Raw genomic sequence first — 27,702 nt, 5'->3', positions numbered from 1 at the left:
GAGTTGATTATGGCTTGGACCAGAGTTGTGGCAATGGAGAGGTTGAGAAGTGGTCAAGTTCAAGATATGTAGCCTGAGTAACTAGAAGAGTGGAATTTCCACTTATTAGATGAGGAAGGCTATGGGGATAAGCAGATTTGGAGAGCCACATCAGGAGTTCAGTTTTAGACATGTTCAATTTGAGATCATCTATTTGGTAAGATACCCAAGAAGAGATGACCAATCAAAGAGGTCCAGGCTACACACATAAATTTAGAAGTCAACTACGCATAGCCTGCATTTTAATGATTAGATCATCAAGGGAGTGAGTTTAGATGATAAATGGTCTGAGGACTGAACCCTGGGGCACTCCATTGTGTACAGGTTGGGGAGAGGTTCTGCCTGAGCAAAGGCAGAAAGGGAATGACTGGTGAGGTATGAGGAAAAAGCAAGACAATACAGAGGAAGAGAATACATCTTCTCTTCCTGCCACTGTTTCTTTTTACTTTTTTTAAAGATTGGCACCTGAGCTAATAACTGCTGCCAATCTTTTTTTTTTCCCTGCTTTATCTCCCCAAATTCCCCTGGGTACATAGCTGTATATCTTAGCTTCAGGTCCTTCTAGTTGTGGCATGTGGGACGCTGCCTCAACGTGGCCTGACGAGTGGTGCCATGTCCGCGCCGAGGATCCAAACTGGCAAAACCCTGGGCCACCACAGCGGAGCACAAGAACTTCAGCACTCAGCCACGGGGCCGGCCCCTCTGCCACTGTTTCAAGAAGGAAAAAGTGATCATCTATGTCAAAACTTCCTGGGGGCCAGCCCGCTGGAGCAGCGGTTAAGTGCGCACGTTCCACTCCAGCGGCCCAGGGTTCACCAGTTTGAATCCCGGGTGTGGACATGGCACCGCTTGGCACGCCATGCTGTGGTAGGGGAAGACAGGCATGGATGTTAGCTCAGGGCCAGTCTTCCTCAGCAAAAAGAGGAGGATTGGCAGATGCTAGCTCAGAGCTAGTCTTCCTCAAAACAAAACAAAAGCAAAAAAACTTCATGAAAAATTAAGGTGAAGAACCGATCATTGGATTCCACAACAAGAGCAATCTTGGTGGAATGATGGAGACAAAAGCCTAACTGGAAAAAGTGAAAGTGAGGACGAGGACAGAACATACTCATACTTTTGAGATGTTTTTTGTAATGGAGAACAATGAAATGGGGTAATAGATGAATGAGGATATAGGTACCAAGAAGTTTTGTAAAGATGGGAGATACTGCAATATGCTTTGCATGCTGGAGGAAAACAATCCAATAGAGGAAAAAAACGAGGATTCACAAGAGTAGAGAGAATTGCTGAAGCCATATAAGCCAGGTAAGTATACGGGATCTAGTGCACAAGTAGAGGGGTTAGCCTTGGCTAGGGAGAAAAAATTATTTTTTTAACAAAAAAGGAGAGCTTTTTGCACAGCTCCCTTTGAAAGTACAACTAAAGTACTCTCCAAAAGATAAAATATCCAACATCTTTAAAAACATATTTTTTATTCAGTAATTGTGCTATGCTGCTGTCCCACAAGATTTATTTTAAATTATGCTCTTTTCATCGGTGGCTAATTTTATCAGTGCAAAAGAGTCACTTACCATACTGTTATTGAGATTCTTGTCGACTTTGCAGAATGTGTGTGGTGGGCTTTCTCCTTTACTGGGTATAATAATACATATGTCTGTGACAGCCAAAGTATTCTGAGTCATGTTTTCAGAGGCTCTTCGGTAAGTGATATAAATTCTTTGTGATGAGGTACTGCCACTAATATTTGCAGGGCGTCCATAGGGAGTACTCTGAATAATTTCACACCCTTGTTTCAATCTTTCCTTCCAGTCATATAAAACCCTAATAAATAGATAAATAAATAAATAAACAAACAAATACAAAACACCCTCAAATATGAAAGGTAATATCATCAGGTATCCTGACCTGATTCTTAAGTGTAGCAGATATTCCAGTCTGATTCCAAGTTTGAATTGCACAATCTCATATAAAATGAAAGGATAACTATTTTCCCTACCAAAAATTAAAATTATGTTGGGAAAATTCAGATTAACCTTTGTCTTTGTTGACATAAACCACAGAATGGCAACAATTAAGTGCAAAGGCACTTGTTTTAGTGTTCCATTTAATATATTTATTCATTTACTTATGTTTCTAAAATCAAGCATCTTCTTTAGAAAAAGCAACTTTGTGCTTTGGCCAAAGTTAAAATTTTACAAAGACTCACCGCCAGATAGTGCAGAACCTGCTTGCACACTTTACCTCCAATAGTTCCCTCAGGTCTACGAGATAGTTTTAGGCTTTCAAAAGAGAAAATAACCTCAAATCTATCTTTAATCAAAAGTATGGGTGAAGGCGCTGGCCCAGTGGTAGAGCGGTTAAGTGCAAATGCTCCGATTGGGCGGCCCAGGGTTCGCCGGTTCGGATCCCAGCTGTGGACATGGCACTGCTTGACGAGCCATGCTGTGGTAGGCATCCCACATATAAAGTAGAGGAAGATGGGCACGGATGTTAGCTCAGGGCCAGTCTTCCTCAGCAAAAAGAGGAGGATTGGCAGATGTTAGCTCAGGGCTAATCGTCCTCAAAAGAAAAAAAGTATGGGTGAAAAACATAAGCTTTTTTCTTCTTCTTCTTCTTCTTTATTGTAGTTAAATTATAAGTTTTTAATAAAGGGCAGACCAAGCACCATTCCTTAAGTCTTCTAAATACTACACTTAAAGCTCTTGGGGACACAAAGGAAACATAATGCTTGAATGATAGTAGTTTATTCCCTCACAGAATTCACTGATTTGTACTTTAATGCTAAGTCCTTGGCATTAGTCAAAAATTTTTTTAAAGCTCTACTATATTAAATGTGTTTCTGCATTTGCTATAAAAATTGTTATAACAGGCAATGTCCCCAACATCAATCAGATTCCTTTTTATAAAATTCCATTTACAAATAAAATTTAGCACCATAAATCAAATAATTTCTTTCTAATATAATTTTTAATTTCCTTGTTGTCCTGGTGTCAGCAAATCTAAAAAAAATTTTCTCTCAACATTTTGTTTTGAAAATTTTGAGCTAAATTTGAGCTTAATCATAGCAACTACATTTATCCTAATGTTAGTTTAACTGCTTACTTCTCCTCCTCCTTTTGATCTTACTTTTCTGTTTTGTTTTTTTAATCTTAAAAAAAGGCACTGTAACCGAGAGAAGTTAAACACATTTGAATTCATATTTCTACCACCTGTTACTAGCTGTATTATCTTAGGCAGTTACGTAACTTCTCTGAGCCTTACAGTACACTAAGTTATAAAATTTAAAAATCTAATTCATAGGATTTTTGGAAAATTAGATGAGAGTATAAGTAAGGTCTCCAAAATAGTGCCTGACAAATAGATGCTCAATTGAAAACAAGAAAAACAAAAATACACATGGAACAACAACAAACCACCGTTTATTACCTCCAGTTCTGAAAAGATATGGCATATAAACACATTTGATACATAAGATACTTATTTTCTTTAATCAGGTACTGTGATGTTGTATATATTACTTGTATTACTAGTTTTGATTTTTATATTGTTAGGTAACTTTTCTTGTCTAACTAAACTGTAAGCTTTTCCAAGGCAAGAATGATGTCATATCCTCCACAATCACAAACATATTTATTCATTCCACCTCAAGGTTTCCTATTGGAGAATCTTTGCTATGCTTGGAAATTTCCTCATCTCTAAACTAGGGAACTCCTAATCCTAACAAGAATCTGCAACATTCCCTTCAATTTATCCACAAGCTAGAATTCTGAGGATAGTCAGTGGTCGTAGGACCAACTTACCTAATCTTTTGAAAACAAGATCTAACAGCTGGGTTACTTTCCCAAGTCATTTACTACATACGTAAACTTTATATGAAGCAATATAGTAGCTGTTCTGAACCCAATTTAAAGTTACTGTCATTAATTCATGAATTAACAGAATAAAGACATTTTTAATATAACTTTTTGCCATCAAACATTAGAACAGAATTTTAAAAGCAGAAGACACTTCAGGAGCTCTTCCAATTCATTCTATCTCCCCTCAGAAATTACTAAACACGACGATCCACTTTCTGACTCAGTAGATTACGAGATGGAGTTCTTATAGCCCCTTCTGGTAACATCAGTAGGGATATCGATATCTTCCTTATTTTTAACCAAAATATTCTAAGTTAAGCCCATCCCCTTTTGCAACAGAGCAATGGAAACAAAAAGGCTAATCTCATTCCTTATAAACTCTTCATCTATTTTGAAGACGTTATCAGAGCTACCCCTCGCCTTCCTTCAGCCTTTTTTTTTTTTTCAGTTTTTCAGTGGGAATCTTATTTTTCTACCTTTTAAATTTTGTTCCTCTTTTGCTTCATATATCTTTTACATTTATACATTCCTCGTTTACATACAAACCTAAAATACATATATAGTCATTCCTCTTCTAAAAAGAACCCCAATCTTTGCAGAAATTGACAAGCTGATCCTAAAATTCATATGGAAATTCAAGGGACCCAGAACAGACAAAACAATCTTGAAAAAGAAGAACAAAGTTGGAAGACTCACATTTCCCAACATAAAAACTTACTACAAAGCTACAGTAATCAAAACTGTACAGTACTGGCATAAGGATAGACATGCAGACAAATAGAATAGAATTGAGTTAGAAATAAACTCATACACGCTAAGGCCAATTAATTTTGGAAAATGGGGAAAGAATATTCTCTTCAACACCTGGTGCCAGGACAACTGGATATCCACATGCAAAAGAGTGAGGCTGGAACCCTTTTGCAACCATATACAATAATTAACTCAAAATGGATCAAAGACCTAAACATAAAGCCTGAAACTATAAAACTCAGACAAAAAACTTAGGTGTAAATCTTCATGATCTTGGATAAGTAAAAGCATTCTGGGATACAATACCAAAAGAAAAAAATAGGTATGTCAAACTTCATCAAAATTAAACACTTTTCAGCTTCAAAGGATACCATAAAGAAAGTAAAAAGACAGCCGTTACAAGGGGAGAAAATATCTGTAAATCATGTATCTGATAAGGGACTTGCATCTAGAATATGTAAAGAACTGTCAGAGCTCAACAATAAAAAGACAACAGAAATAAAATATGGGTAGGGGCTGGCCCAGTGGCGTAGTGGTTTAGTTCGCTAGCTCTACTTTGGCAGCCTGAGGTTCGCGGGTTTGGATCCTGGGCATGGACCTACATCAAGCCATGCTGTGGCAGCATCCCACATATAAAGTAGAGCAAGATTGGCACAGATGTTAGCTTAGGGTCAATCTTCCTCAAGCAAAAACAGGAAGATTGGCAACAGATGTTAGCTCGGGGACAATCTTCCTCACCAAAGGAAAAAAAAGAGTAAAGGATTCTGAATAGACATTTATCCAAAGATATACAGACGGCCAATAAGCACGTGAAAAGATGTTCAACATCATTAGCTATGAGGTGAATGCAAATCAAGACCACAATAAGATACCACTTCACACCCACTAGGACAGCTACAATCAAAATGACAATGCAAAATGTTAGCCAGAATGTGGAGAAACTGGAACCTTCATACACCGCCCTTGGGAAAGCAAAGTGGTGCAGCTCCTTTGGAAAACAGTCTGGCAGTTCCTCAAAAGGTTAAACACAGAGTTACCATATGAGTCAGCAATTCCACTCTTAAGTATATAAACAAGAGAAATGAAAATATATGTCTACACAAAAGTTGTACACAAATATTTCCAGCAGTATTATTCATAATGGCTAAAAAGTAGAAACAATCCACAGGTCCATCAACTGATGAACAAACAAATAAATTGTGGTATATCCATAAGATGGAATATTATTCAGCCATGTAAAGGAATAAATCACTGACAAACACTGCAACATGGATAAACCTTAAAAACATGATGCTAGGGCCAGCCCCAGTGGCCTAGTGGTTAAGTTCAGTGTGCTCCACTTGGGCGGCCCAGGTTTGGTTCCCAGGTGCAGACCTACACCACTTGACTGTCAGTGGCCATGCTGTGGTGGTGGCTCACATACAAAAAAAAAAAAAAAAAAGAGGAAGATTGGCAGCAGATGTTAGCTCAGGGCGAAGCTTCCTCAGCAAAAGTACAAAAAAAAACCTACAACCACAAATGATGCTAAATGAAAGAAGCCAGTCACAACAAAACCATATATACTATGATTCCATTTATATAAAGTGTCTAGAATAGGCAAATCCAAAGAGACAGAAAGTAGACTGCTGACTGCCTAGAGCTGAGGGGCTTATGGAAAATTGGATAGTGACTATAATGAATACAAGGTTTCTTTTTGACATGATAAAAATGTCCTAAAATTTATTGTGGTGATGCTTGCACAACTCTATAAATATACTAAAAACTTCTGAACTGTACACTTTAAATGAATTGTATGGTATGTGAATTATATCGTAATAAAGTTGTTATATAAAAAAGGAGCCCCAAGTTCAATATAGCACCCTAAGTAAAGCATTAATTTACCCCAAGACCCTTGTTTGATGCAGACTTAAGCATTCAGCTACAAGGATCATTATAACTGATACTTAAAAGCCATCCTTTTCTAGTACTTTAAAAATAATTAAAAATTTTGTGATTACAATAATACATTAATTTTCTGGTACTTTTCTATAAATGTTTTTCAAATTCTCTCCCCTATCTTTAATAGAAAGAAACTCAGACAAGATGAAAGTGCTGGGAACCTGAAGGACAAAGGGGCAGTGAAAAGGTATAAGGGGGGCCGGCCTGGTGGTGCAGTGGTTAAGTGCACACATTCCACTTTGGAGGCCCAGGGTTCGCTGGTTCAGATGCTGGGTGTGGACATGGCACCACTTGGCAAGCCATTCTGTGGTAGGTGTCCCACATATAAAGGAGAGGAAGATGGGCATGGATGTTAGCTCAGGGCCAGTCTTCCTCAGCAAAAAAGAGGAGGACTGGCAGCAGTTAGCTCAAGGCCAATCTTCTTCAAAAAAAAGAAAAGAAAAAGGTATAAGGAACACAGAAAGAGAACTCAGCATTCTGGATATAAACGTGTCTGTTTTTCTAAAGCTGTCATATCTTTATTAATGGACTAATGACATTAACTGCAAAATCTGCAAGGCATATTACTTGGATCAATAACAATAATTCTTTTTTTTTTTTTTGAGGAAGATTAACCCTGAGCTAACATCTTCTGCCAATCCTCCTCCTTTTTGCTGAGGAAGATTGGTCCTGAGCTAACATCCATGCTCATCTTCCTCTATTTTATATGTGGGATGACTGCCACAGCATGGCTTGATAAGCAGTGCATAGGTTCGCATCCAGGATCTGAACCTGCGAACCCCAGGCTGCAAAGTGGAGCACACAAACTTAACCACTGTGCCACCTGACCAGTCCCACAATAATTCTTTTTAAAAAATACTTACCCCAGATCTGTAAGTGGAGGCTTATCTCTTCCTCTTCTATAGCAAAGGTAAATCTGTGGCCCCACAAGACTTCCATTATTGAGATCAGCTGACAATCCAGTTGGGGTAAGATCAATACACATATAATCTCGTGGCACTTCCTCTCCAAGAGATTTAATAACAACTGAAACATCTGTGATAGGTTCTTTGGGTTTAGCTACTTTATGACAGGCATCATTGAAGTGAATTTCTTCTTCAAGAGGCTTTGAAACATCAGTTAATCCTGCTACAACAAAGTAGTCAGCAACACGAGGCCCCTTATCTTCAATCATCTTCCATTACAGAAGGTTACATCTAAAAGGAAAGTAAAAGACTAGTATTTTCCTATAATAAGCCAAATAAAAATAAGAGGTTTGTATGCAAATAAGAACAGAAAACTACAAAAAGAGCATTACCTCCCTGATAAACACATTAGTGTTATATATGTCACTTTTGTATGTAAAAAGTATGCCTTTTTTAAAAATGGGAATATAGTTAGCATTATTTTTTGATGATAAAAGTAATGCATGAATTTCCATTTTTGGCAATACAGAAGCCTAGATTGCCTAATAGATAACAGCAACAACAACAACAAAATACATCCTTTCAAAAGCATTAACTTGTAGGAATGTAAGGGAAATTCTCAGGGCCCAAAAACACTGAGGAAACCAAAAGCCAAAATGCAATGTACAAGCTGATACTGGGTGGGGGAAGTTTCTTGATCTCCTCAGTAATCAAGGGGTTTGTGTTTTAAAAGACATTACAGGGACAGGAGACAAGACCTTGGGACTATGGAAGATAGGGCATTGAAACTGAGACACCTGTATAAAGCCAAGAGCCTCAGAGGCCTACATCTCCAGTTAAAGAGTAGATTTAAAAAACCCATCCACTGGTACAGGAAGAAAATAAAGTCTGCCTCAATCTGGGCCCTGGGGAAAAAAGTCTCTCAGAACTCATAACAACAGACCTACTCACACTTGGATTTGAGGTTTGACCTTAAGCCATCTACACAGTCACAGGCACCTCCAAACAGATATATTAACAATAAAAGTGTTCCCAGGCTAGTGATACCACTGGGGAAGCAAATGCAAAACAGTGCCAGAGGGTACACCCTCAACCCAGGTTTTCCACAGTTAAAGTCCAGCCGAAGAAGACCTCTTATTCCAAAACTACAAAAACACACAAAGAAAAATCCACCCTGAATGAGTCTCAGCAGATACAACAAACAGAAGAACTTCAAATAATAAAAGTAGGGCAGAGATTACAACAGTAAAGCAAGCTTATAACAAATTCAAAGAAAAAATACACTAAGTAGAATCTATCACGTATTTGCAAACATTTTAATAGCAAAATCTCCTTCAGTTGTCTAGTATCACTTAAACCTTACTTGCTTGTTTAACCCGGAAAATACTCCACCACAGTAATGTCATTACTTATATAATAGTTGTAGGAAAAAAGTTTAATATAATCTATAACAGAAATTTCCCAACATGTGTCTCATATTAGACTTAGTTCCAGTAAATGCAAAGAAAGGATTCCCTGGACAAATAAATTAGGTATGTATACATTACATTACTCTTTTGTATGTATTTACAATATATATAAAAATGTTACAGCCTCAGCAGTCCTTTGATAAAGGTACCTGATTAACTTTGCTTACCCCAGGAATTCCCAAGTCTATTTGAATAGTAAACCCTATTTTCCCACTGAAAAACTAGAAAAAAACCTTCAGAATATGCTTCAGAAGGGCCAGCCCGGGTGGCCTACTGGTTAGGTTTGGTGCACTCTGCTTTGGCAGCCCATTTCGGTTCCTAGGTGCAGACCTATACCACTCATCTGTCAGTGGCCATGTTGTGGTGGCAACTCATGTACAAAAAGTGGAAGATTGGCAACAGATGTTAGTTCAGGGCCAATCTTCTTCAGCAAAAATAAAAATAAAAAAAGAAGAAAAAGAATATGCTTCAGAAAATGCTAGTTTAAACAACTTTCTTTTGTGGACTATAAAATACCTGAGGGCAAAGAAATCCTTCTGTAGCATACTTGTTTATAATATAATTATCACCATTTTCATCATAATCCCAAAAGTCATTTGATTTTCTACATCACTAATGTTGTTTTCAGAATTCATGCCACATTTTTTGCAATGTGTATCCATTATTCAACTATACTCTGCAAATATTCCCTCTATTGGCTTAGAAAACAAGCCTAAAGAAGAATCAAATGTCCCTACTTGTTTTATTTAGATATATATGACTCCTATGCAGCAATTCCCTTACACATAAGATTTCTGCACAAAATAAAGGGCTTAAACTTTTCAGAAATGTCTACTAGACTGACAGTAAAGAAAAAGTACTAACCTGTCCTCCTGAGAAGACTCCGTGAAATGTTGAATAGTCGCTCTCAGCTGACTGCATATGATAGGTGCTCCGCAAAAAGCAAGCAGTTTTACCCAGACGACTGTCTATTCATTTTTAAAGAAGAGGAGAAAAAAGGTACTTTTTTTTAAGCACTTTTGTATTTATATAACTTTTTTCTTCACTTCATTAAACAGTCATTGAAAATAATTTTTTAATGGCTATTTAGTATTTTATTTTATGGACACACCATTATCAATCTAACTATTTTCTTATTGTTGATCATTTATTACTTCTACTTATTTTGCTAATATTTTTTAAATGCTATGAAGAATAACTTTGAACATAAACCTTTGGCTACAACTCATTACTTCTTCAGGATAAATTTATTGAAGTAGAATTACTAGGTCAAAAGTCACATAACCAGCCTCTGTTAACAGTGTTTGTGTGCTTTTATGGGTGCATGAATTTTAAATTATAAGCTCTTGATGGATACAAGTCTTCAAAATTGCCTTTGTAGAACACTTTCTTTTTATTGTAATGAAGAGATTTAAATATTCTCCTTTTTCCTAGACTCTAACTTCATGTTATCTAAACTAAAGCATATAGTCACCATTGCATACCATAAATACACTTTTCAGGGCAACAGAATGGAAACGGTACCATCATGAAAACATATATATATTTAATAAGTTCTTCTGAAGCTACTACCTTAGCCAATAAAAATAAACAGCTATTACACTAATAAGCAGATATTTGGGAGAAATTTGTAGGAAAAATTTATTTTTCTTAGAACTTTCTGGTTCATAAATTTTAATAAATTGATCTCATTCACAATTGAATACAGTAAATAACTACGAACAGGGAATAAGTTATTGTTCGTCATAAATATATATTAGATAACAACAATCAATTTTAAAGTAGTGACAACAAACTCTTACATTTATTGACAGAAAAGTAAATTATATATCACTCCAGTTCTCCTGCCTTGTTGTTGTTATTGCTGTTTTCCATTTATTCTTTATGGACGTGAGTGATTAAGAAGGCAAGCAAAATAGTTTAAGGCACAGTTGACAAAGTACACAATGCCAAGAACATAGCTGGCAACATTCCAGGTGACTTCCTGCAACATCTAAATGCTCTTTAATTCACTCATGAAGAGTCTCTAATACTAAAAATGCACATCCACTTTTTAATTTAAATAAACTGTTTTAAAAATAAGTTTGAAGTTTAGAACTGGTGGAAGACACTTAAAAATTCAAGTCAAAGAAAATATTGAAAGTATTTAATATAGAAATGAATAATTAATAATATTTCCTAATAATTCCATTAAACCAAGTGACTTCCACTGGCATGTATAATCTACAATCCTCATGGAAAAACTAAATGTATATATCAAAACAAAATGCCTTGTGTTGGCCAGAGCCACCAAAAATTACTTGGAAATAGCATTTGAGGAAAGCAGTCCTAGTCATGCACAAAACTTGGACTTTTAGTGTAATACCTCAGAGCAAAAACCTCTCAACAATTAGGAGGCAAATTTCTTTTCTTTTTGAGGGGAGGTAAATTTCTTCAAATTCACTTTTGGAAACTGGGGACCACACAAGATAAGCATTTGATCCAAGAGTTCTCTAAATAATCACAGGAATATAAAACCCTGAAATAACTTTTTTTCAAGCTGAAGTAACAATAACACTACATCATTAACCCATTATTGTTTTTCAATTCTTCTTTGTTCAACATGATATGGATAACTTATGGATAAATAAAAGAGGTTTATGAGCATCTTAAAATTTCAGATACCTGCTTAGCTAGTATTTCATTTCAAATTACATCTATTTTCTTTGAGAACAGAAAACAAGAAGAATGTGCTCTCTATTCCTAAAAGGTTCGAGAATGAAACTGAGAAACCATTACAAGAAAGCTCTTACCCAACTCAGCAACTAACGAAGACTGATTTCTTTTCCTCCCTTTCGATCTCCGCCCAATCAATTCAGATTCTTTTTTACTTCTTCTATCACTTCATTAGGTCAAAGTAGTTAATAAGCATTTGCTACCTAGGCTAACCCTAAGGACAAGAAAAGGCAAGAGTGGAAATCAGAAGTAACAGTGTAAAGATAAATGAAAAACAAAAAATCTGACTATAATAAAAGTTTCACAAAATTATAAACTATTACTAAAGTGGTAAAAGGAGGAAAAGTCTTTCAGAGAGGGCCTGATAAATAGCCACAAACTCAAAACTTACACATGAAAATGGTCAATAACACAATGGACCAGTTCAACTGCCCCTCACTCGGATTCACTTAAATAAATAAGCTAGAGGAAATTTTCTTTTTTTTAATCTTAATTTCATAGTTAAGAACCTAATCTAGCTCATCTTTTCTTACATTATCAAAACTAAACTAGACATCCTCATTTCCACCTTTTGTGAACTTCATCTCTCATTTTTCTTCCAACCAAGGTAATCTATCTCCTGTCCATCAAATACAGTTTTACTCATTTTTTTCTTTGATGATACACTATTTTCTAGTCAATATATGTTCATCACATTTTTCAAAACAACTTAAATTTATGTGGACTTTCATTTAAACTTCATAAATTGTACAAAACAGCAGAAAGAAAAAGAAATTCAACAATCCCATTCATGACAGTAAATTTGGTTTACATTTGACAATGTTTCCCAGTTTTCTATGAGAAGAGAAAACATCCTTCTAATTCTCATGCACAGTATGAGATAGAATATAAATATTTGCATTTTTATTTATTTAATAAGCATTTTTCTAAACTGCTATAATCTTCATAATTATACTAAATGACTACACAATATTCCATTAAACAGAAATATACACTATAATCAGAACTCCATTTTTGCATTCTCAGCTAGTACCCAAAGTATGGTAGGTAGGTGCTTAAAAAAATATTTGTTAAATGAATGAATAGTTCACCTTATAACCTTCCTGAAAGCATATTATACCAAACAGAGTGTCTTTTTTCTATAATTCAGAATCAATTTGCTGAACCTCAACTGCTGAAAGTAACAGCCTCTTTCTTCAAGGAGTTTCTTGTTTAGTTCTCTTTCTATACGTTTATTCCACCTCTAGCCATATTTTCTCCTTATAACCCTTTCAGATTCCACGTGCTTGCCTTCACCCTATCCAGAGTTTCCCTACCAGTTTCTCCCCAAAAGCCCCATGCAAAGAAGTAATCCCTACTTTATTGTCCCTTTCCCCATCTCTTTGAAAACTGGCGCTCTTGTAACATCAGCATTCTATGAAGATTTTGAAAGGAAAGAAATCTTATTTGTGTATCATATAAAACAGTAGATTGATTTTCTTTTAAAAAGGTTTAACCCACCCAAAGCAAACTTGATTTTTTAAAAATAAGCTTTATTAACCCAAATTGATTGACTATGTGGGGCAAATCTCTTGAGCAAGAGGGGCTTACTTGTCTCCCAGTCTACTTTGGAACCATCTCCCCCTAAATACCTATTATCAAGCAAAAACAAATAACAAGGAATCAAAATATAACTGTGCAATTTGATAGCTCCCTCTTGAAAGATTATCAACTCATAATTTATTTTTTAAAAGTTAAAATAGGAATAATAAGCATTTAGAGAGGAGAGATTATTATTAATCATAGTCTAATCCCTGATTTTATAGCCAAAGAAACTGAAGCACAGAAGGTGGCTTACCTAAGGATTACCCAGCTAGTTAGTGGCAGAGCCTGGGCAAAACTCTAGTCCCTAATCTAGTATTATTTACATTTGTAAAGAGGATACTACATGGTGTTGAATTAATACTGACCCAGGGCACATCTTAAGACATCTTCTTTCAATAGGTTATTTTGCGTGACTTGTTACTCATAATCATTATGTGGTGAATATATGCCAAATTCTTTAAGGCATCTGGTAAATTAAGATCTCACTAGGTTAAATACAGAAAACAGCTAATAGAAACAAAACAAAATGAAAAACAAAAACTACTTACACATAACTGAAGGTCTCCCTCTGAAAATGATGCCAGATCTCAATTTGTGAATTCTGCAAGCCTCAGAGTTTGAGAAATACTGTGCTGAAAAGAACAAGAATTGGGCTTAAATTAATTCCAATCAAATATTTCCCCCTTAGATGCCTGTGGATGCTTAAAGTTCTGTTAACAATGATAATTTTCAAAACAAAGGATTGCATATGTTGTTATCATATGGTTAAGAGCCAATAAGTAATTTTCAAACACCAGCTCAGCTCTTTCAGAAAACACATTTCAGTCAAGAATAGATACAGACTTGAAAAAAAAAAAAGGCAGATAAAGGGGAGAAAGACAGAAACAAAAGAATAAGTAAGTGGACAAAAGAGTAAATATGTACAGAAGCAAAGAGTGAGAGAAAGGAAAACACGCTTATTTGTGGAGCATTATGTATAGTATCTCATTCCTAGAAGAAAAATATAGACATTTAAGACAACTTAAATTTAGACCGGGGGCCAGCCTGGTGGTGCAGCGGTTAAGCACACACGTTCCACTTCGGCAGCCCCGGGTTCGCCGGTTCAAATCTCGGGTGTGGACATGGCACTGCTTGGCACACCATGCTGTGGTAGGCATCCCACATGTAAAGTAGAGGAAGATGGGCATGGACGTTAGCTCAGGGCCAGTCTTCCTCAGCAAAAAGAGGAGGATTGGCAGCAGTTAGCTCAGGGCTAATCTTCCTCAAAAAAAAAAAAAAAATTTAGACCGAAGTAACATCCATATACATAACATGTTTCAAAGAAATCAATACCCAAAAGTTTTTCCCTGTATTACAAATTTTTAAAATACTATTGAAATAGAATCAGTTATAGCAAATCCTTAACAACAAGATATGACTGGGATCTCATCGAGGAATGCAGGTCTTCTGACCAAGATAACAAACAATGCTGTATTACGGGATTCAATATGCCATCATCATATTTTCTTAAAATTGAGTAATTTAGTAAGTTGTAGTTATGAGTAATTTTAAACACCAAATTGGAAAGATGATGCCACTGACAAAGTCTCAGAGTGTAGCCAGTCCAATTGTGTTGTACCAATTTATTGTAATTTAGCTTTATAATGCTGGAGACACACACCCAAGAGTTTCAGTAAGTCAAAAGCTTTTGCAGGAAAGCAAGTTGAAAAACAGTAATCACAAGAACATCGAGAGGAAGAAACCACAGCTTTAACCAATATGGAATATCTACTAATGACAGGGAAATAGCAGCAGCAACAGATACTAGATTTACCTAATTTAGTGAGCCCTTGATGTGCGCGTGTCTGTGGGAAGTGGGAGAGAAGGAAGGAAAGGGACAAAATTATTTCAGTCAAGATTTGATAGTGTCTTGAAATGGAATGGAAGGTGAAAAGAATGAATGAAAAATAACATAAGAACAATCTTGTTACATTTTGGACCACTAAAAATGGTCAGGATGGATACATCTGTTTTAAAAATTCCACCTCAGACTCACTGAAAAATTTCAGTCAGTAAATACGACACGGTAGACATATTTTTCAACTATTTCAAAAATCTTATTGCTGCATAGGTAGCAAAGAGATGATGTAAATACTGACCTGCTGAAACATTTTTAAAATTCAACATCAGATTATCATAAAAATATGCTAGTTGAAATACTCTATGTTTATAAAATACTTGTAAATTTTGAAAATTACAACTCCTATTTTATTGGTAGAATATCAGGCTTGTTTAGATGCAATTATTAATTATGAATGTGCTATAACCAATTCCAAATAACATTTTCTGCTACATCGTTTCTTAATATAGTAAGAACATTGTTTTGACCATGACTCTATGCTCCACTAAACTTAATATTTGTTTACTGCTCAAAAAACAAAGTGTTTTCTTCAATGTTGACAATTTTAGACTAATTTACAATAGGATTCACAATATCAAACGTTTCATCTTTGACAGAATGAACTTCCAAAACCTTTACTTTGATTCCATGAATTGTAAGAAAAAATTGACCCATTATTAGAATTAACTGATTTTCTATTACTTGGAAGATGAGACAGAAAACTGAGTAACACTTAAGTGTTTGCAAAGTTCTTCTACTAATGGAGACAACACATCCCAGCTATTCCTTCTCTTTCCACACGTGCAGAAGAAAACTTGCAATACAAAATGAGTAAAATCTATCCAGTAGAGCATCCTTTGATGTAAATGGAAAGTCATGCCCACAGAGTGGTATGTCAATGTGCTTCCTGCAGCTACATATGTTACGTTATCTTGCAACACAGACTCCTTTAAACTATTATTTTTAATTGAATCTTTTATTTTGAGATAACTACAGCTTTACATCCAGATGAAAGAAATAATAGAGATCTGATATGCCTTTTACCCAGTTTCTTCCAATGGTAACATCTTGCAAAACTACAGTGCAGTATCACAGTTGGGATATTTACAATGATGCAACTCACCTATTTTATTCTAATTTCCCCAGTTTTACCTGTATTCATTTGTGCGTGTGTTGTGTGTGTATTTAGTTCAATGCAATTTTATCACATGTGCAACTTCAAGTATTCATCACCAAAGTCAAGATACAGAATAGTACCATCACGAGGATCCCTAGTGTTGACCTTTTATAAATATGCCCACCTCCCTCTCCCACGCTCCCTGCCACTGTCCCTAACACCTGTGAAGGGGAATATTTTTACCAGAAAGCATATACAGGCTATGAAAGGAAAAGAAAATGTCTCCAAAAGCAACACCCCCCCACCTTTTACAAAATAGGTGCAGAAACAAACCAAAGAAAAAAATATAAGCATATATGATGTGGAAAGACTGGTCACATTTGCTCGGCCATATAGAACATTATATTCGAACACGATTATACAAACATATGAATGCACAGACATACGCATGCACACAAAAGATAAGAAGGACAGAGAGTGATCATGTCCTAAATCACCGCGAAGACCAACTTCCTTAGTCCTGAGATACACTTCCTATCATGGATAAACTGCAGACAGGAATCAAGTGGACAACATAAAATAATGCTACAAAACAACTACAATGGAGATTCCTAGACGTACAAGAACATAAAAAGGGGCAACTCTGCCCCTCAACCAGAAATTAAGTTGGAACTAAAGTAGCTGGTATTCCCTTGAGAATATGGAACTGGTGTGGAGAGAAGAGGAACAGACTGGAAATAACACAGTTATTTCCAGGAACCCTGTCTTTTATTTCTTTTGGTTCCCTCACATATATTATAGGAGTTATAAACACATGGTAGGTGTGTAAATATTTATTAAATGAATGAGGTCAGCACAGCAGAAAAATGGGAAAGTTAAGACATCACAGATTCATAGGATTTTAGAGCTAGGAGGGTTCTTGGAGATTTAGTTTCAATTCTTTTTATAACTGAAGAAACTAAGGCATGAAAGTTAAACAGCTTGCCTAAAACCAGATATATCAATTTATGACTCAATTCTTACGGCTTTTAATTTGAAGTTCTACTATACCATACTTCAGTTCAAGAATGAAAGAGAAGAAAGCAATGTCCTGGGGAGAACTATGTGTTAATTAGTGGACATGGGCTTTGACAGACAAAAAAAGTTAATTGGTAAGTGGGAGGAGTTAAACTGGCTGAAGAGAACAGGGCAATTAGCAGGTAAGAAAAAGAATGGATGGCCAAAAATAAGAGAAAAGAGTAAAACAGAAAAGGAAAGAAGTTGAACAAAGAGAAATGGCAAGAAAAGGAATAAAAAAAGATGAGGGGCAAAGTATAAAAGGAATAAAACTAAAAAATAATGCAGAAATGGGAAGGAAAAAAGTGAGAAATGCTTAAAAAGGAATGGGGAAATTATATCTGTAGAATTTATGAAGCTATTTACAACATTCTTTTAAAATAAAGAAACTATGAGATTTACCATTCCTACAGTGATATCAGATTCCCTATAAACTGACAATAACAACAAAAATCAACCACCAATCTTGTATTGCAAATCTGTTCATATCCAGCACTGTACATAAAATGCAAATACATGGTGCTTAACAGTCTAGAGTGAAAGGGAAGTCTTGTTTTAAATTTTGTCTCTTGCACCATCTTTTTTTTTTTTTTTAATTTCCCATAAGCATACCACTCCCACATCACAAAGTTCTTGCTTCCTCTTTGAATTATCATAATCATTTGTTACCTGGTATCTAAAATGAATTGCTGCCACCAGGAATCTTCCCAAAAGTTTCTCTTAGACATAAACATCTGGTTTTTCTTCTCTTTCACAGCCCTACACAAGCTACACAAAATAGTATTCACTGGGGTGACTAAAAACACATTTACTTAAGCAATCTAAAATTCAGCTATATTAATGTGTAACAAAAATGAGATGCACTGATTAAAAATATCACCTTTCTTGAAAAAGTAGATATACAAGATTTATAGTTTTGTCATTTCACTAACGTCAAACATTTCAATTCTTAATTACTTCATTTCACCGTCTATTTAAATATACTTTAAGCCTTTTTTAAAGTCCCTTTCCACTTCCTCACAAACTGTAACAAATAACAATTTATTTGTTAATAAGCACCTGAAAGGGATTTTGAGAATTAATCCTTGAAAACAACTTTGAGAATTCTATTATTCTTCCAGTTAATGATTGATACAATTTTTTTTACAATTTGTAGGAGTTACTAGATGATCAAAGACTACAAACAAACAGTTCATACACAAGGAAATCCAAATAATAAAAGGCGTGGAAGAATTGTTAGCCTTGCAAATAATTAAAGAAATTAAACTTTGAGGTACTACATCATATCCAGTAAATTAACAAACATGAATAAAAAAAACTAAACCCAATGCTAGTGGTGCTATAGGGAAGTAATAAGTACACTTAAAAATTGTTAATGACATTGTGAATTAGAACAATTTTTCTTAAAAGTAATCCAGCAATTACTTAAAACTAATTGTACTCTTATTAGCTAATTCTATTTTAGTGAAATCACCTCAAGAAAATATATATATTTTTAATCAAACTGTTGAGCTAGTTTATTTACAACCGTACCTCATTAAAGATTCATAGAATTTTAGAGTAGAAAAGGACCTTAAAAATCTTTTGGTTCAATCTTATCATTATGCTAATGAGGAAATTAAAGTGTAGAAAAAAAGGCAAATTTGACTGGCCTAAAGTAGCAATGGTCATCAGAAGCGGAGCAGGGCCTGCAACTCCTTATCCCGGATCCCTTGCTACTGTGCCATGCAGACTATTCCACAGAAGCCTGAAACAGTGACCCAGAATTGACAAGGATAAGCATATCAGCTTAGTGAGGCCAGATGACACATCGCTCTTTCTAAACACTCTGATGGCCAAGACCAGCCCTACACAAAGTAGATCTACTACTCTTTAAACTCCTTTAACTCACTTTCAGCAATCAAACTAACCTCCAGGATCTTCCCTTTCTTCTTATTCCCAAGAAAAGTTATCAGTCCCACTAACTGCTGCTCACTTTCAGATTTATGTCACCAACTGTGATTCTCCACTGAGATCCAAAACGCCTACTTGATAACTCTACCTGAATAACCAATTACCAAAACAGAACTATTTCTTTGGCAAATCTCCACCTTTACACCTAAATGCACTTTTCTATACTCTATAAATTCATGAGGAAGGGCACAAATTTGAACCTAGAATTTTCCCTATACATATTATCAGTCAAGGTAGGTGATATTCTCAAGGGAATATAGGCACCAGGAAAGAAAAAGTAAACACTGCAGGAGTACAAGGAAGGAGTGGAAAAAAAAAAGCCAAGAACACAAATGGTTTACCCCAGAGGAACAAAATTTATGGTCCAGATCAAACACATTTCCTAAATAAACATTAACAAACATCCTCAGGAAACTAAAGTAGGATATTAGGAAAATAATAAGAAATAATGAAGAACCAACTAGAGATACTGAGTGTTAAAAATCTAATAAATGACATTTAAAAAGTCAGATAGGTTAAATAATAAAATGAATATAATAAAAAATAAAATCAATGAGTAGATGATCATAATGAGGTGTTAAGAAGGCATAAAGAAATTGAAAATAATATATTATAAATGTTAAACAATATGGAGGCTTAAGTGAATGAGAAGACAACCCACAGAGTAAGAAAATATTTGCAAAAGATGTATCTAAATAGGATTGTTACCCAAAATATATAAAGAACACCTGAAACTCAACAACAAGAATGAACCACCCAATTAAAAAATGGGCAAAAGTCCTAACCAGATAACTCACCAAAAAAGATATACAGATGGCAAGTAAGCAAATGAAAAGATGCTCCACATCATATGTCACTGGGGAAATGCAAAATAAAGTAACAATGAGATATCACCACACTCCTATTAGAATGGCCAAAATCCAGGACACTGACAACACCAAAAGATAACGAGGATGTGGAGGAACAGGAACTCTCATTCATTGCTGGTGGGAATGCAAGAAGACACACAATCACTTTGGCAGTTTCTTACAAAACTAGGCATACCTGTACCGTATAACCAATCACACTTCTTGGTACAGTCATGTGCTGTATAGTAACATTTTGGTGAATGATGGACCACATATATGACAGTGGTCTCCTAAGATTAGTGCCATATAGCCTAGGAGTGGAGCAGGCTATATCATCTATGTTTGTGTAAGTACACTCTATGATATTCTCACAACAACAAAATCGCCTGACTCATTTCTCAGAACATATCCCCGTCATTAAGTGACACATGACTGTGTTTACCCAAATGAGTTGAAAACATGCCCACAAAAAAACCTGCACATGGATGTTTATAGCAGCTTTATTCTTAATTGCCACAACTTAGAGGGAACAAAGATGTCCTTCATAGGTGAATGGATAAATAAACTGTGGTACATCCAGACAATGGAACGTTATTCAGTTCTAAAAAGAACTGAGTTATCAAGCCATGAAAAGACATCAAAGAATCTTACATGCATATTACTAAGTGAAAGAAGCCAATCTGAAAAGGCTACATACTGTATGATTCCAACTATATGACATTCTGGAAAAGGCAAAACTATGGAGATAGTAAAAAGATCAGTGGTTGCCAGTAGTTAGAGAGGAGGAATAAATAGGATGAGCACAGCGGGTTTTTAGGGCAGTGAAACTATTCTGTATGATACCATAATAGTGGATATATCATTATACATTTGTCAAAACCCACAGAATGTACCATACAAAGAGTGAATGTTAATGTAAACCATGGGCTTTGGGTGATGATGTGTCAATGTAGGCTCATGGATTGTAATAAATGTACCACTCTGGTGTGGGATGTTGATACTGGGGAGGCTGAATGTATGGGGACAGGGGTACAAGGGAAGTCTCCGTACTTTCTGCTTAATTGTGCTGTGAATCTAAAACTGCTCTAAAAAATAACGTGTACTTAAAAGGAAAAAATGAAAGATTTAGTTCTGAAACCTCCCCCCCAAAATATGGAGGTTAGAAAAATCAGAGACAACATCTAAATGATAGGACTTTCAGGAGGTGAGAAAAAAAACAAATGGAGATGAGGAAACACTTGAGAAATAATGACTAATAATTTCCAAGAATTAAAGATATAAGATATCAGTTTGGTATGAGAGAGAAGAAAAAAACATCTGGACACCTTGAATAGAAATCTAAGAACTACTCAAAGAGAAAATTCTAAATCCCTAGAAAGAAAAGGTACTCCACCTACAAAAAAAAAAAAATCTAATTCCAGACTTCCAATCAGTAACACTAGATGTAAGAAGATAATGGAGTAATATTTTTAAATGTTGAAAGAAAGGAAATTTTATATATTACTAAATTTTCATTTAAATGCAAAGGTGAAATAAAGATATTCTTAGGTATATAAGACTCAGATGGTTTACCAAGAAAACAGCTAAACAATAAAAAAAAATTAAACTATTAGTCTGAGGGTTATTTAAACTGCATATCCTTAGAGACTCATAGAATTTTAGACACTGTGAGAGAAAATATTATAATAAGAGGACAAATAAATCTAGGGGACTCTATAAGATATGGCAAGGAAGGGTGAGTAAATAACTTAAAGGCTCACTATTGCTAAGTAAACAATGGGAGTCAGGAGAGGGAAAGAACGAATGAAAAAAAAGGAAAGGAAAGTAGACCCATAATAACCCTGAACATCAAAAGGCTAGAGAACCCTAATATGGTAGGGGCAGAGATGAGGGAAGAATAGAAGACTGTGAGAGCCTACTCAGATACATGTCTTGTTCAGGGGGAGGATTATACAGATGATCAATAAGCTTAAAAATTGACAGATAACGATAAGTATGAATCTAAGTAAAGGGTAACCACCAGAAGAATAAAAATAGAACACATAAGTTTCAAACTGGTACCAAAATTTTATTTATCCTTAGAAAACAGGAAAAGAGAAAGAAGAAAAAAAAGAAACAAGGGTAAACAAAAAACACAAAATATGATAGCAGTAAAAAGACCTAATATAATAGTAAGAGACAAAGTTTAACATACTAAAAAACTCTTAGAAACGTACTCTCGGAGATAACATGCCAGCCTCCTTACTGATCCTTGAACAAATGCGCATATTCCAGCCTCAGGGCCTTTCATATTTGCTGCTCTCTCTGACTGGAATAGCCTTCCCCAATGCCAGCCAAGCCAGCTGCACCTTCAGGTTGTTCCTTCTAAAAAGTCACCTTCTCGGTAAGGCTTTCCATGACCACCCTATTTAAGATTTCAACAACCTCCTATATGCAACTTCATATTCGCTCTTGCCTTGTTTTAATTTTCTCAGCTTATTACTTTTCACTATCTAACATACTACATATTATACTTATTCATTTCATTTACCTCTCTCTCTTTCCACAAGATTGCAAATTCAACGGGGGTAGGAATTTTTTTGTTTTAGTCACTGCTAGATAACCAGCACCTAGAACAGTGCCTAGAGAATAGTATGTGGTCAGTATTTGCTAAAGAATGAAAAATTAAACCAAGTGTCCATAAACAAATGAATTATTTTATTTTTTTAAAGATTGGCACCTGAGCTAACAACTGTTGTCAATCTTTTTCTTTTCTTTCTGCTTTTTCTCCCCAAATCCCCCCAGTACATACTTGTATATTTTAGTTGTGGGTCCTTCTAGTTGTGGCATGTGGGACGCTGCCTCAGCATGGCCTGATGAGTGGTGCCATGTCCGCGCCCAGGAGCCGAACTGGCAAAACCCTGGGCCACGGGAGCAGAGCTCGCAAGCTTAACCACTTGACCACGGGGCCGGCCCCAAATGTATAATTTTAAAATGTGGCAGATACCATGATTTGAATACTATTTAGCAGTCGGAAGCAATGAAACAGATGTAAACACAGCAACATGAATAAATTTTTTAAAATTTAATGTTGAATGAGAATAGTAGGAAACAAAGGAATCTACAGCAAAATATCACTTATATAAATTAAAAACACACTCAAAACAGCACTATAGTTTTCAAAGATATACTCAGGATGATATGCTAAATATAATAAAGTGAATACTTATGGGAGAAAGGGAATGGGAGCAAAGATAGAGGATAAAATAAAATTAAAGCAGAACCCTGCACAGGCCAATGACAAAAGTGTACTGTGAAATATGATTAAATCAAATCTCTATACCTGAGGTGCTCTCACTCTGCTTCCTCCCAAATAGAGATATTTAGCCACTGGTTTCAGCAAAACTCAAATCACTGTAACCTTGAGAAGACCCATTCAGTAAAGTGTTAGTAAGAAGAAAAACCCAACCGGAATGAGCTGAGGACAAAATGGGAGGTGAAATACATAACTCTTTGTAGGAGTTCTGATGTGAAGGGGAGCAGGGAAATGGAGTGGTAACTGGTAGAAGGCATGGAATCAACAGAGAACTGTAAAAAAAACTAATGAAATTAAGGGAGGTATGCCAACGGCAATCATCCAGCAGACAGACAAAATGAGGATAAAGGAGAATAAGAAGATGACTGTAAAAACAAAAACCTTGAGAAACTGAGGAGATAGGATCCAAGAAACAGTGTGTCTGATCATAGAGGCAAGGATTTATCTCATTGTAAAAACAAACTTTCCATAATAATATGTTTAACAGTTTTTCTGACTATGCAGGCTTTGGTGACATGGGTTCTTAACCTTTTGCAGTCATAAACCCCTTTGAGAATCTGATTAGTGCTATGGATCTTCTCTCCTTTAAAATACAGATACAGGGGCTGGCCCCTTGGTCAAGTGCCTAAGTTCGCGCCCTCCGCTTTGGCGGTCCAGGGTTTCGCCGGTTTGAATCCTGGGCACAGACATGGCACCGCTCATCGGGCCATGCTGGGGTGGCATCCCACATGCCACAACTGGAAGGAACCCACAACTAAAAATACACAACTACATACCGAGGAGCTTTGGGGAGAAAAAGGAAAAAAATAAAATCTTTAAAATACAGACACAGATATTCAGATAAAACTTTCATACAACTTTAGGGGTTCATAGAGCCATGTTCTCAAAGCTAATCCAGAGAGAAGTCTGTTTTTTTTAAATTTTTAATTAAATTATAACATGCATATAGAAAAGTGTACAACTCCAGGAATTTTCACAAAGTGAACACATCAGCCATTATAAATACCTCCCAAATCAAGAAATAGAACATTACCAGTTAACAGGAAATTTCCAGACCCCCTCCAACCTTCCCAAAAAGAACCACTATCTTAACTTCTAACACTAGATTAGTTTTATCTGTTTCTGGACTTTATGAAAATGGAACATGGAAGGATTCATACAGTACGTATTCTTTTGGCTTAGCTTTTTCACTCTACAATATGTTTTTGAGATTCAGCCATACTCATACGTGTAGTAGTTTGTTCACTTTCATTTCTGTACAGTCTTTCATTTTGAGATATCATAATTTTATCCATTCTACTGTTAATAGACATTTGACTTGTTTCCAATGTTAGGCTATTATAAATAATTACAAAGTCATGTATAAATTATTGTACATGTCTTTTGATGCACAAGTGCATGCATTTAAAAAAATACATACAAATAAAATTGCTAGGATATTCAACCTTGGTGCATAAAGCCAAACAGTGTTCCAAAGTGGTTGTAATAAGACCTTATACTTCACGGGTAAGATGGCTTAGAAATAAAAACTTTTTTTTTCCTAAGCAGAAACATTCCTCTGACAGAGCTCTCTAAAATATTAATTTGTTGTTACCTTTGTTTTAATTAAGTCATGGCTGAAAACAATTATATGAAGACTATAAAAAGAGCAGCTAAGTCTCTGGAATCAGTTTGGGTAAGTTCAAATCCTGGCTCCGTCCAGTGTTAGATTATCAGATAAGCAAATAAGCATGTGTTCAGAGTATTGCAAAAAAGGGGCACCAAAGAAGTTTAAATTTAATTCAAACAATTTTATTTAAATGATTTAACAATGAGGTATCATCATCTTAGAAAATCAGAACTGATGATTTTGCTTATATTTTGCTTATTTTATGATTTGGAATTTATTTTCTTTTGAATTACAGAAGTGGCACCATAATTACTTCAATGCTTGATGATGTAAAGGTTTAGAGACAGGAAATTACGACTCTGATTCTCTCATTCATTCATCTAATAAATATTTATCGAATGTCATTGAAAAGGATATGTGTCCGTTTTATTTTTGACTGTCCAGCATCTGAACTCCCTGTCTGTGTTTAGAGAATCTGCTATGTGTGTCTTGGAAGGACGCTAGGCCCTAGAAGTTAGCCATGGAAGCCAAAAAGACAAGATACTTGCTTTCCTGTTTAGGGCCCAGACACACAGATTGGTTAATTAGATGCTTTCATGCAGAATTTGCATCTAAAGCTAAGGTTGCAAAGACAGTATAAACTTCATTCTTAGGTTAGTGACATACAGCACCTAGTGGCAGCGTTTCAGTAGTGCCCTGGGGAAAAGTCAATGGTGTCTTAAACAGGAACAGGATATTTCTATGGCATAACTTTGGCTACGGTCTAGCCCTGAGGTCAGCTGGTTGGTTTCCTACTCATTCTCAGAATCTGCAGTCTTCCAGTCATTTCTGTAAGCTAACTAGTATCCTTCCAATAAAATCCTTTTGTTTTGCTTCAGCTAATCAGAGTTGATTTCTGCTGTTTGCAAGCAAGAATCCTAAAATTATAACCCTACCATGTGCCAGGCTCTGCACTAGGCACTGGGAAAACAAAGACAAATAAGATATGGCCCTGCCTTACAGGAGTTTAATAGAGAAGGCAGACAAATAAACAAGCAATTATGATAAACGATAAGTCTATAACAAGAGTAATCATAGAAAGCATAAGAAGAACACACAGTTTAGGCTTGAGGAGTTAGAAAAGAAAGAGATCTCATCTAAATCTTGAAATATGAGTCGGGTAATAGAGGACATGAAAGAGCATTCCAAACAAAAGGTGCAAGAAGTAGAACGTATATAACCTTTTCTTTTCCCTGCTTATCGCCTCCTTCCTACACAGTATCAAAAGCATATTTGAAGGACAAAAGTCAGACTGATGGGTTTGTGGAAGGGGTCACAATTTGTGACCTGGGTGACAATGGTGGTATTTTTGAGCTTGCTATATGAAAATGAACCTCATGCTTGAAACACACACACACCCACCACCACCAGTACTGCCACCACAAAGCTGGCCACAACTACCGCCCTTTTCTCTCTCCTCACCTACCTCAGTCACTTCTCAGAACAGTCAACTATGGAGCTGTGGGTTTGGGGGTTTTTTTCCGTTTGGTTGGTTGCTTATTTGTGATGGGAGTGGTGTAGGAATCACGAATGAGTGGATAAAGGAATTGAAAAGAGAAGTAAAGGTGTTAATCAACTGGTCAGAGTAGTGAAGCACAAAGCATTCTGCCAACTGCTTACACTAGTTTTGCTTAAAGACAGGCACAATTCTACAGAAGAAAAAAACTGATGTAAAATAACATTTTACAAAATAGTGTGCGTGTTTGCTCTTTCCTCTAAAATTATAAAATTTCAGGATTGACGTAGATCATTTTTAGAGATTTATCTCTTAAAATTATATTAGGCTTATACTATGTATTTTCACTGTTTACTTTTATAAAAACTGTCATCTTCATAGTTCTCATAAGCTCTAGCATTTTCAGTCATCCAGTGTATTGATGTCTACGCTTGAACAGGAAAAATCACCATAAAAGTAAACTAACAAACCAACCAACCAACCACCATTAGAAAAATTTGATAAAGGAGGCTGAAAGCAAATGATCAGTGACATCTCATTCTCCAAAGTGACATCAAAGTTATAGAACAAAATGATTCGGGTATTCTGAAACCTATAATCCTCCTTTGAAAAAAGTAGTATTCACTATCATGTGGAGAACAGATATGAAAATAAGTTTTCATTTCAGTTTCATTAAGTTGAATGGTGTAAAAATTCACTTCAGTCATACCAAACTCCACACCAGCTTTGCAAATTCAGTTCTTTCTGTCAGAATGCCCCTGTTCAAATGACCAGCTCTTGCATAATACTTGAGACCTGCTCTTTGAAGCCTTCCCTAACTTCTTCTCCAGAACAGACTGTCATTCTCTCTTCTTATGCTTCAAGAGCACCCAATATATATCTCTATTATGATTATCCTATCAATACCATAATCATTTCTTTGAACGTCTACTCTTCACAACCAGATTAGGAATTTTTTGAGAGTAGGCAATGTTACATTTCTGTCTCTGCAAATATCTGTTTCAGCACAGACCCTAGCAAAGAATAGGCAGTCAGTAAACGCTTGTCAAATAGAGAATGACATAATGTATTAATAATGATATTAAGATAAGTTATCTGTGTTCATGAAATAGCAGGACTCAAACTTCAAAATTCTGTAGGAAGAAGTTAAAAAATCAGTTCCATTTGTTTTTATTTGAAAATGAGAGAGATAT

The 27,702-nt window shown here is 35.6% G+C and overlaps 1 protein-coding gene across 19 annotated transcripts in view; it reads right to left on the bottom strand.

Annotated features, from left to right (window-relative positions):
* DENND4A (DENN domain containing 4A) overlaps window positions 1-27,702 on the bottom strand; it is a 109,513-nt gene that overhangs the window by 68,564 nt on the left and 13,247 nt on the right. For 6 of the 19 annotated variants that reach the window (XM_023655064.2, XM_023655106.2, XM_023655095.2 and 3 more), the window contains exons 2-6: window positions 13,806-13,889; window positions 11,751-11,887; window positions 9,823-9,926; window positions 7,448-7,780; window positions 1,611-1,860 (exon numbers count right to left, since the gene is read on the bottom strand). In XM_023655064.2, coding sequence (XP_023510832.1) covers window positions 1,611-1,860; window positions 7,448-7,758 — 561 coding nt within the window. In that variant the 5' untranslated portion in view covers window positions 7,759-7,780; window positions 9,823-9,926; window positions 11,751-11,887; window positions 13,806-13,889. The remainder of the gene's footprint in view (window positions 1-1,610; window positions 1,861-7,447; window positions 7,781-9,822; window positions 9,927-11,750; window positions 11,888-13,805; window positions 13,890-27,702) is intronic. The other 13 variants (XM_023655089.2, XM_070270367.1, XM_070270351.1 and 10 more) reach the window with 5 other exon arrangements.

Source organism: Equus caballus, chromosome 1 (genome assembly GCF_041296265.1).
Source record: "Equus caballus isolate H_3958 breed thoroughbred chromosome 1, TB-T2T, whole genome shotgun sequence".
NCBI lineage: Eukaryota > Metazoa > Chordata > Mammalia > Perissodactyla > Equidae > Equus > Equus caballus.
Note: the sequence above shows the minus strand (reverse complement) of the source record. Positions and strands in the feature narration are given on the sequence as shown.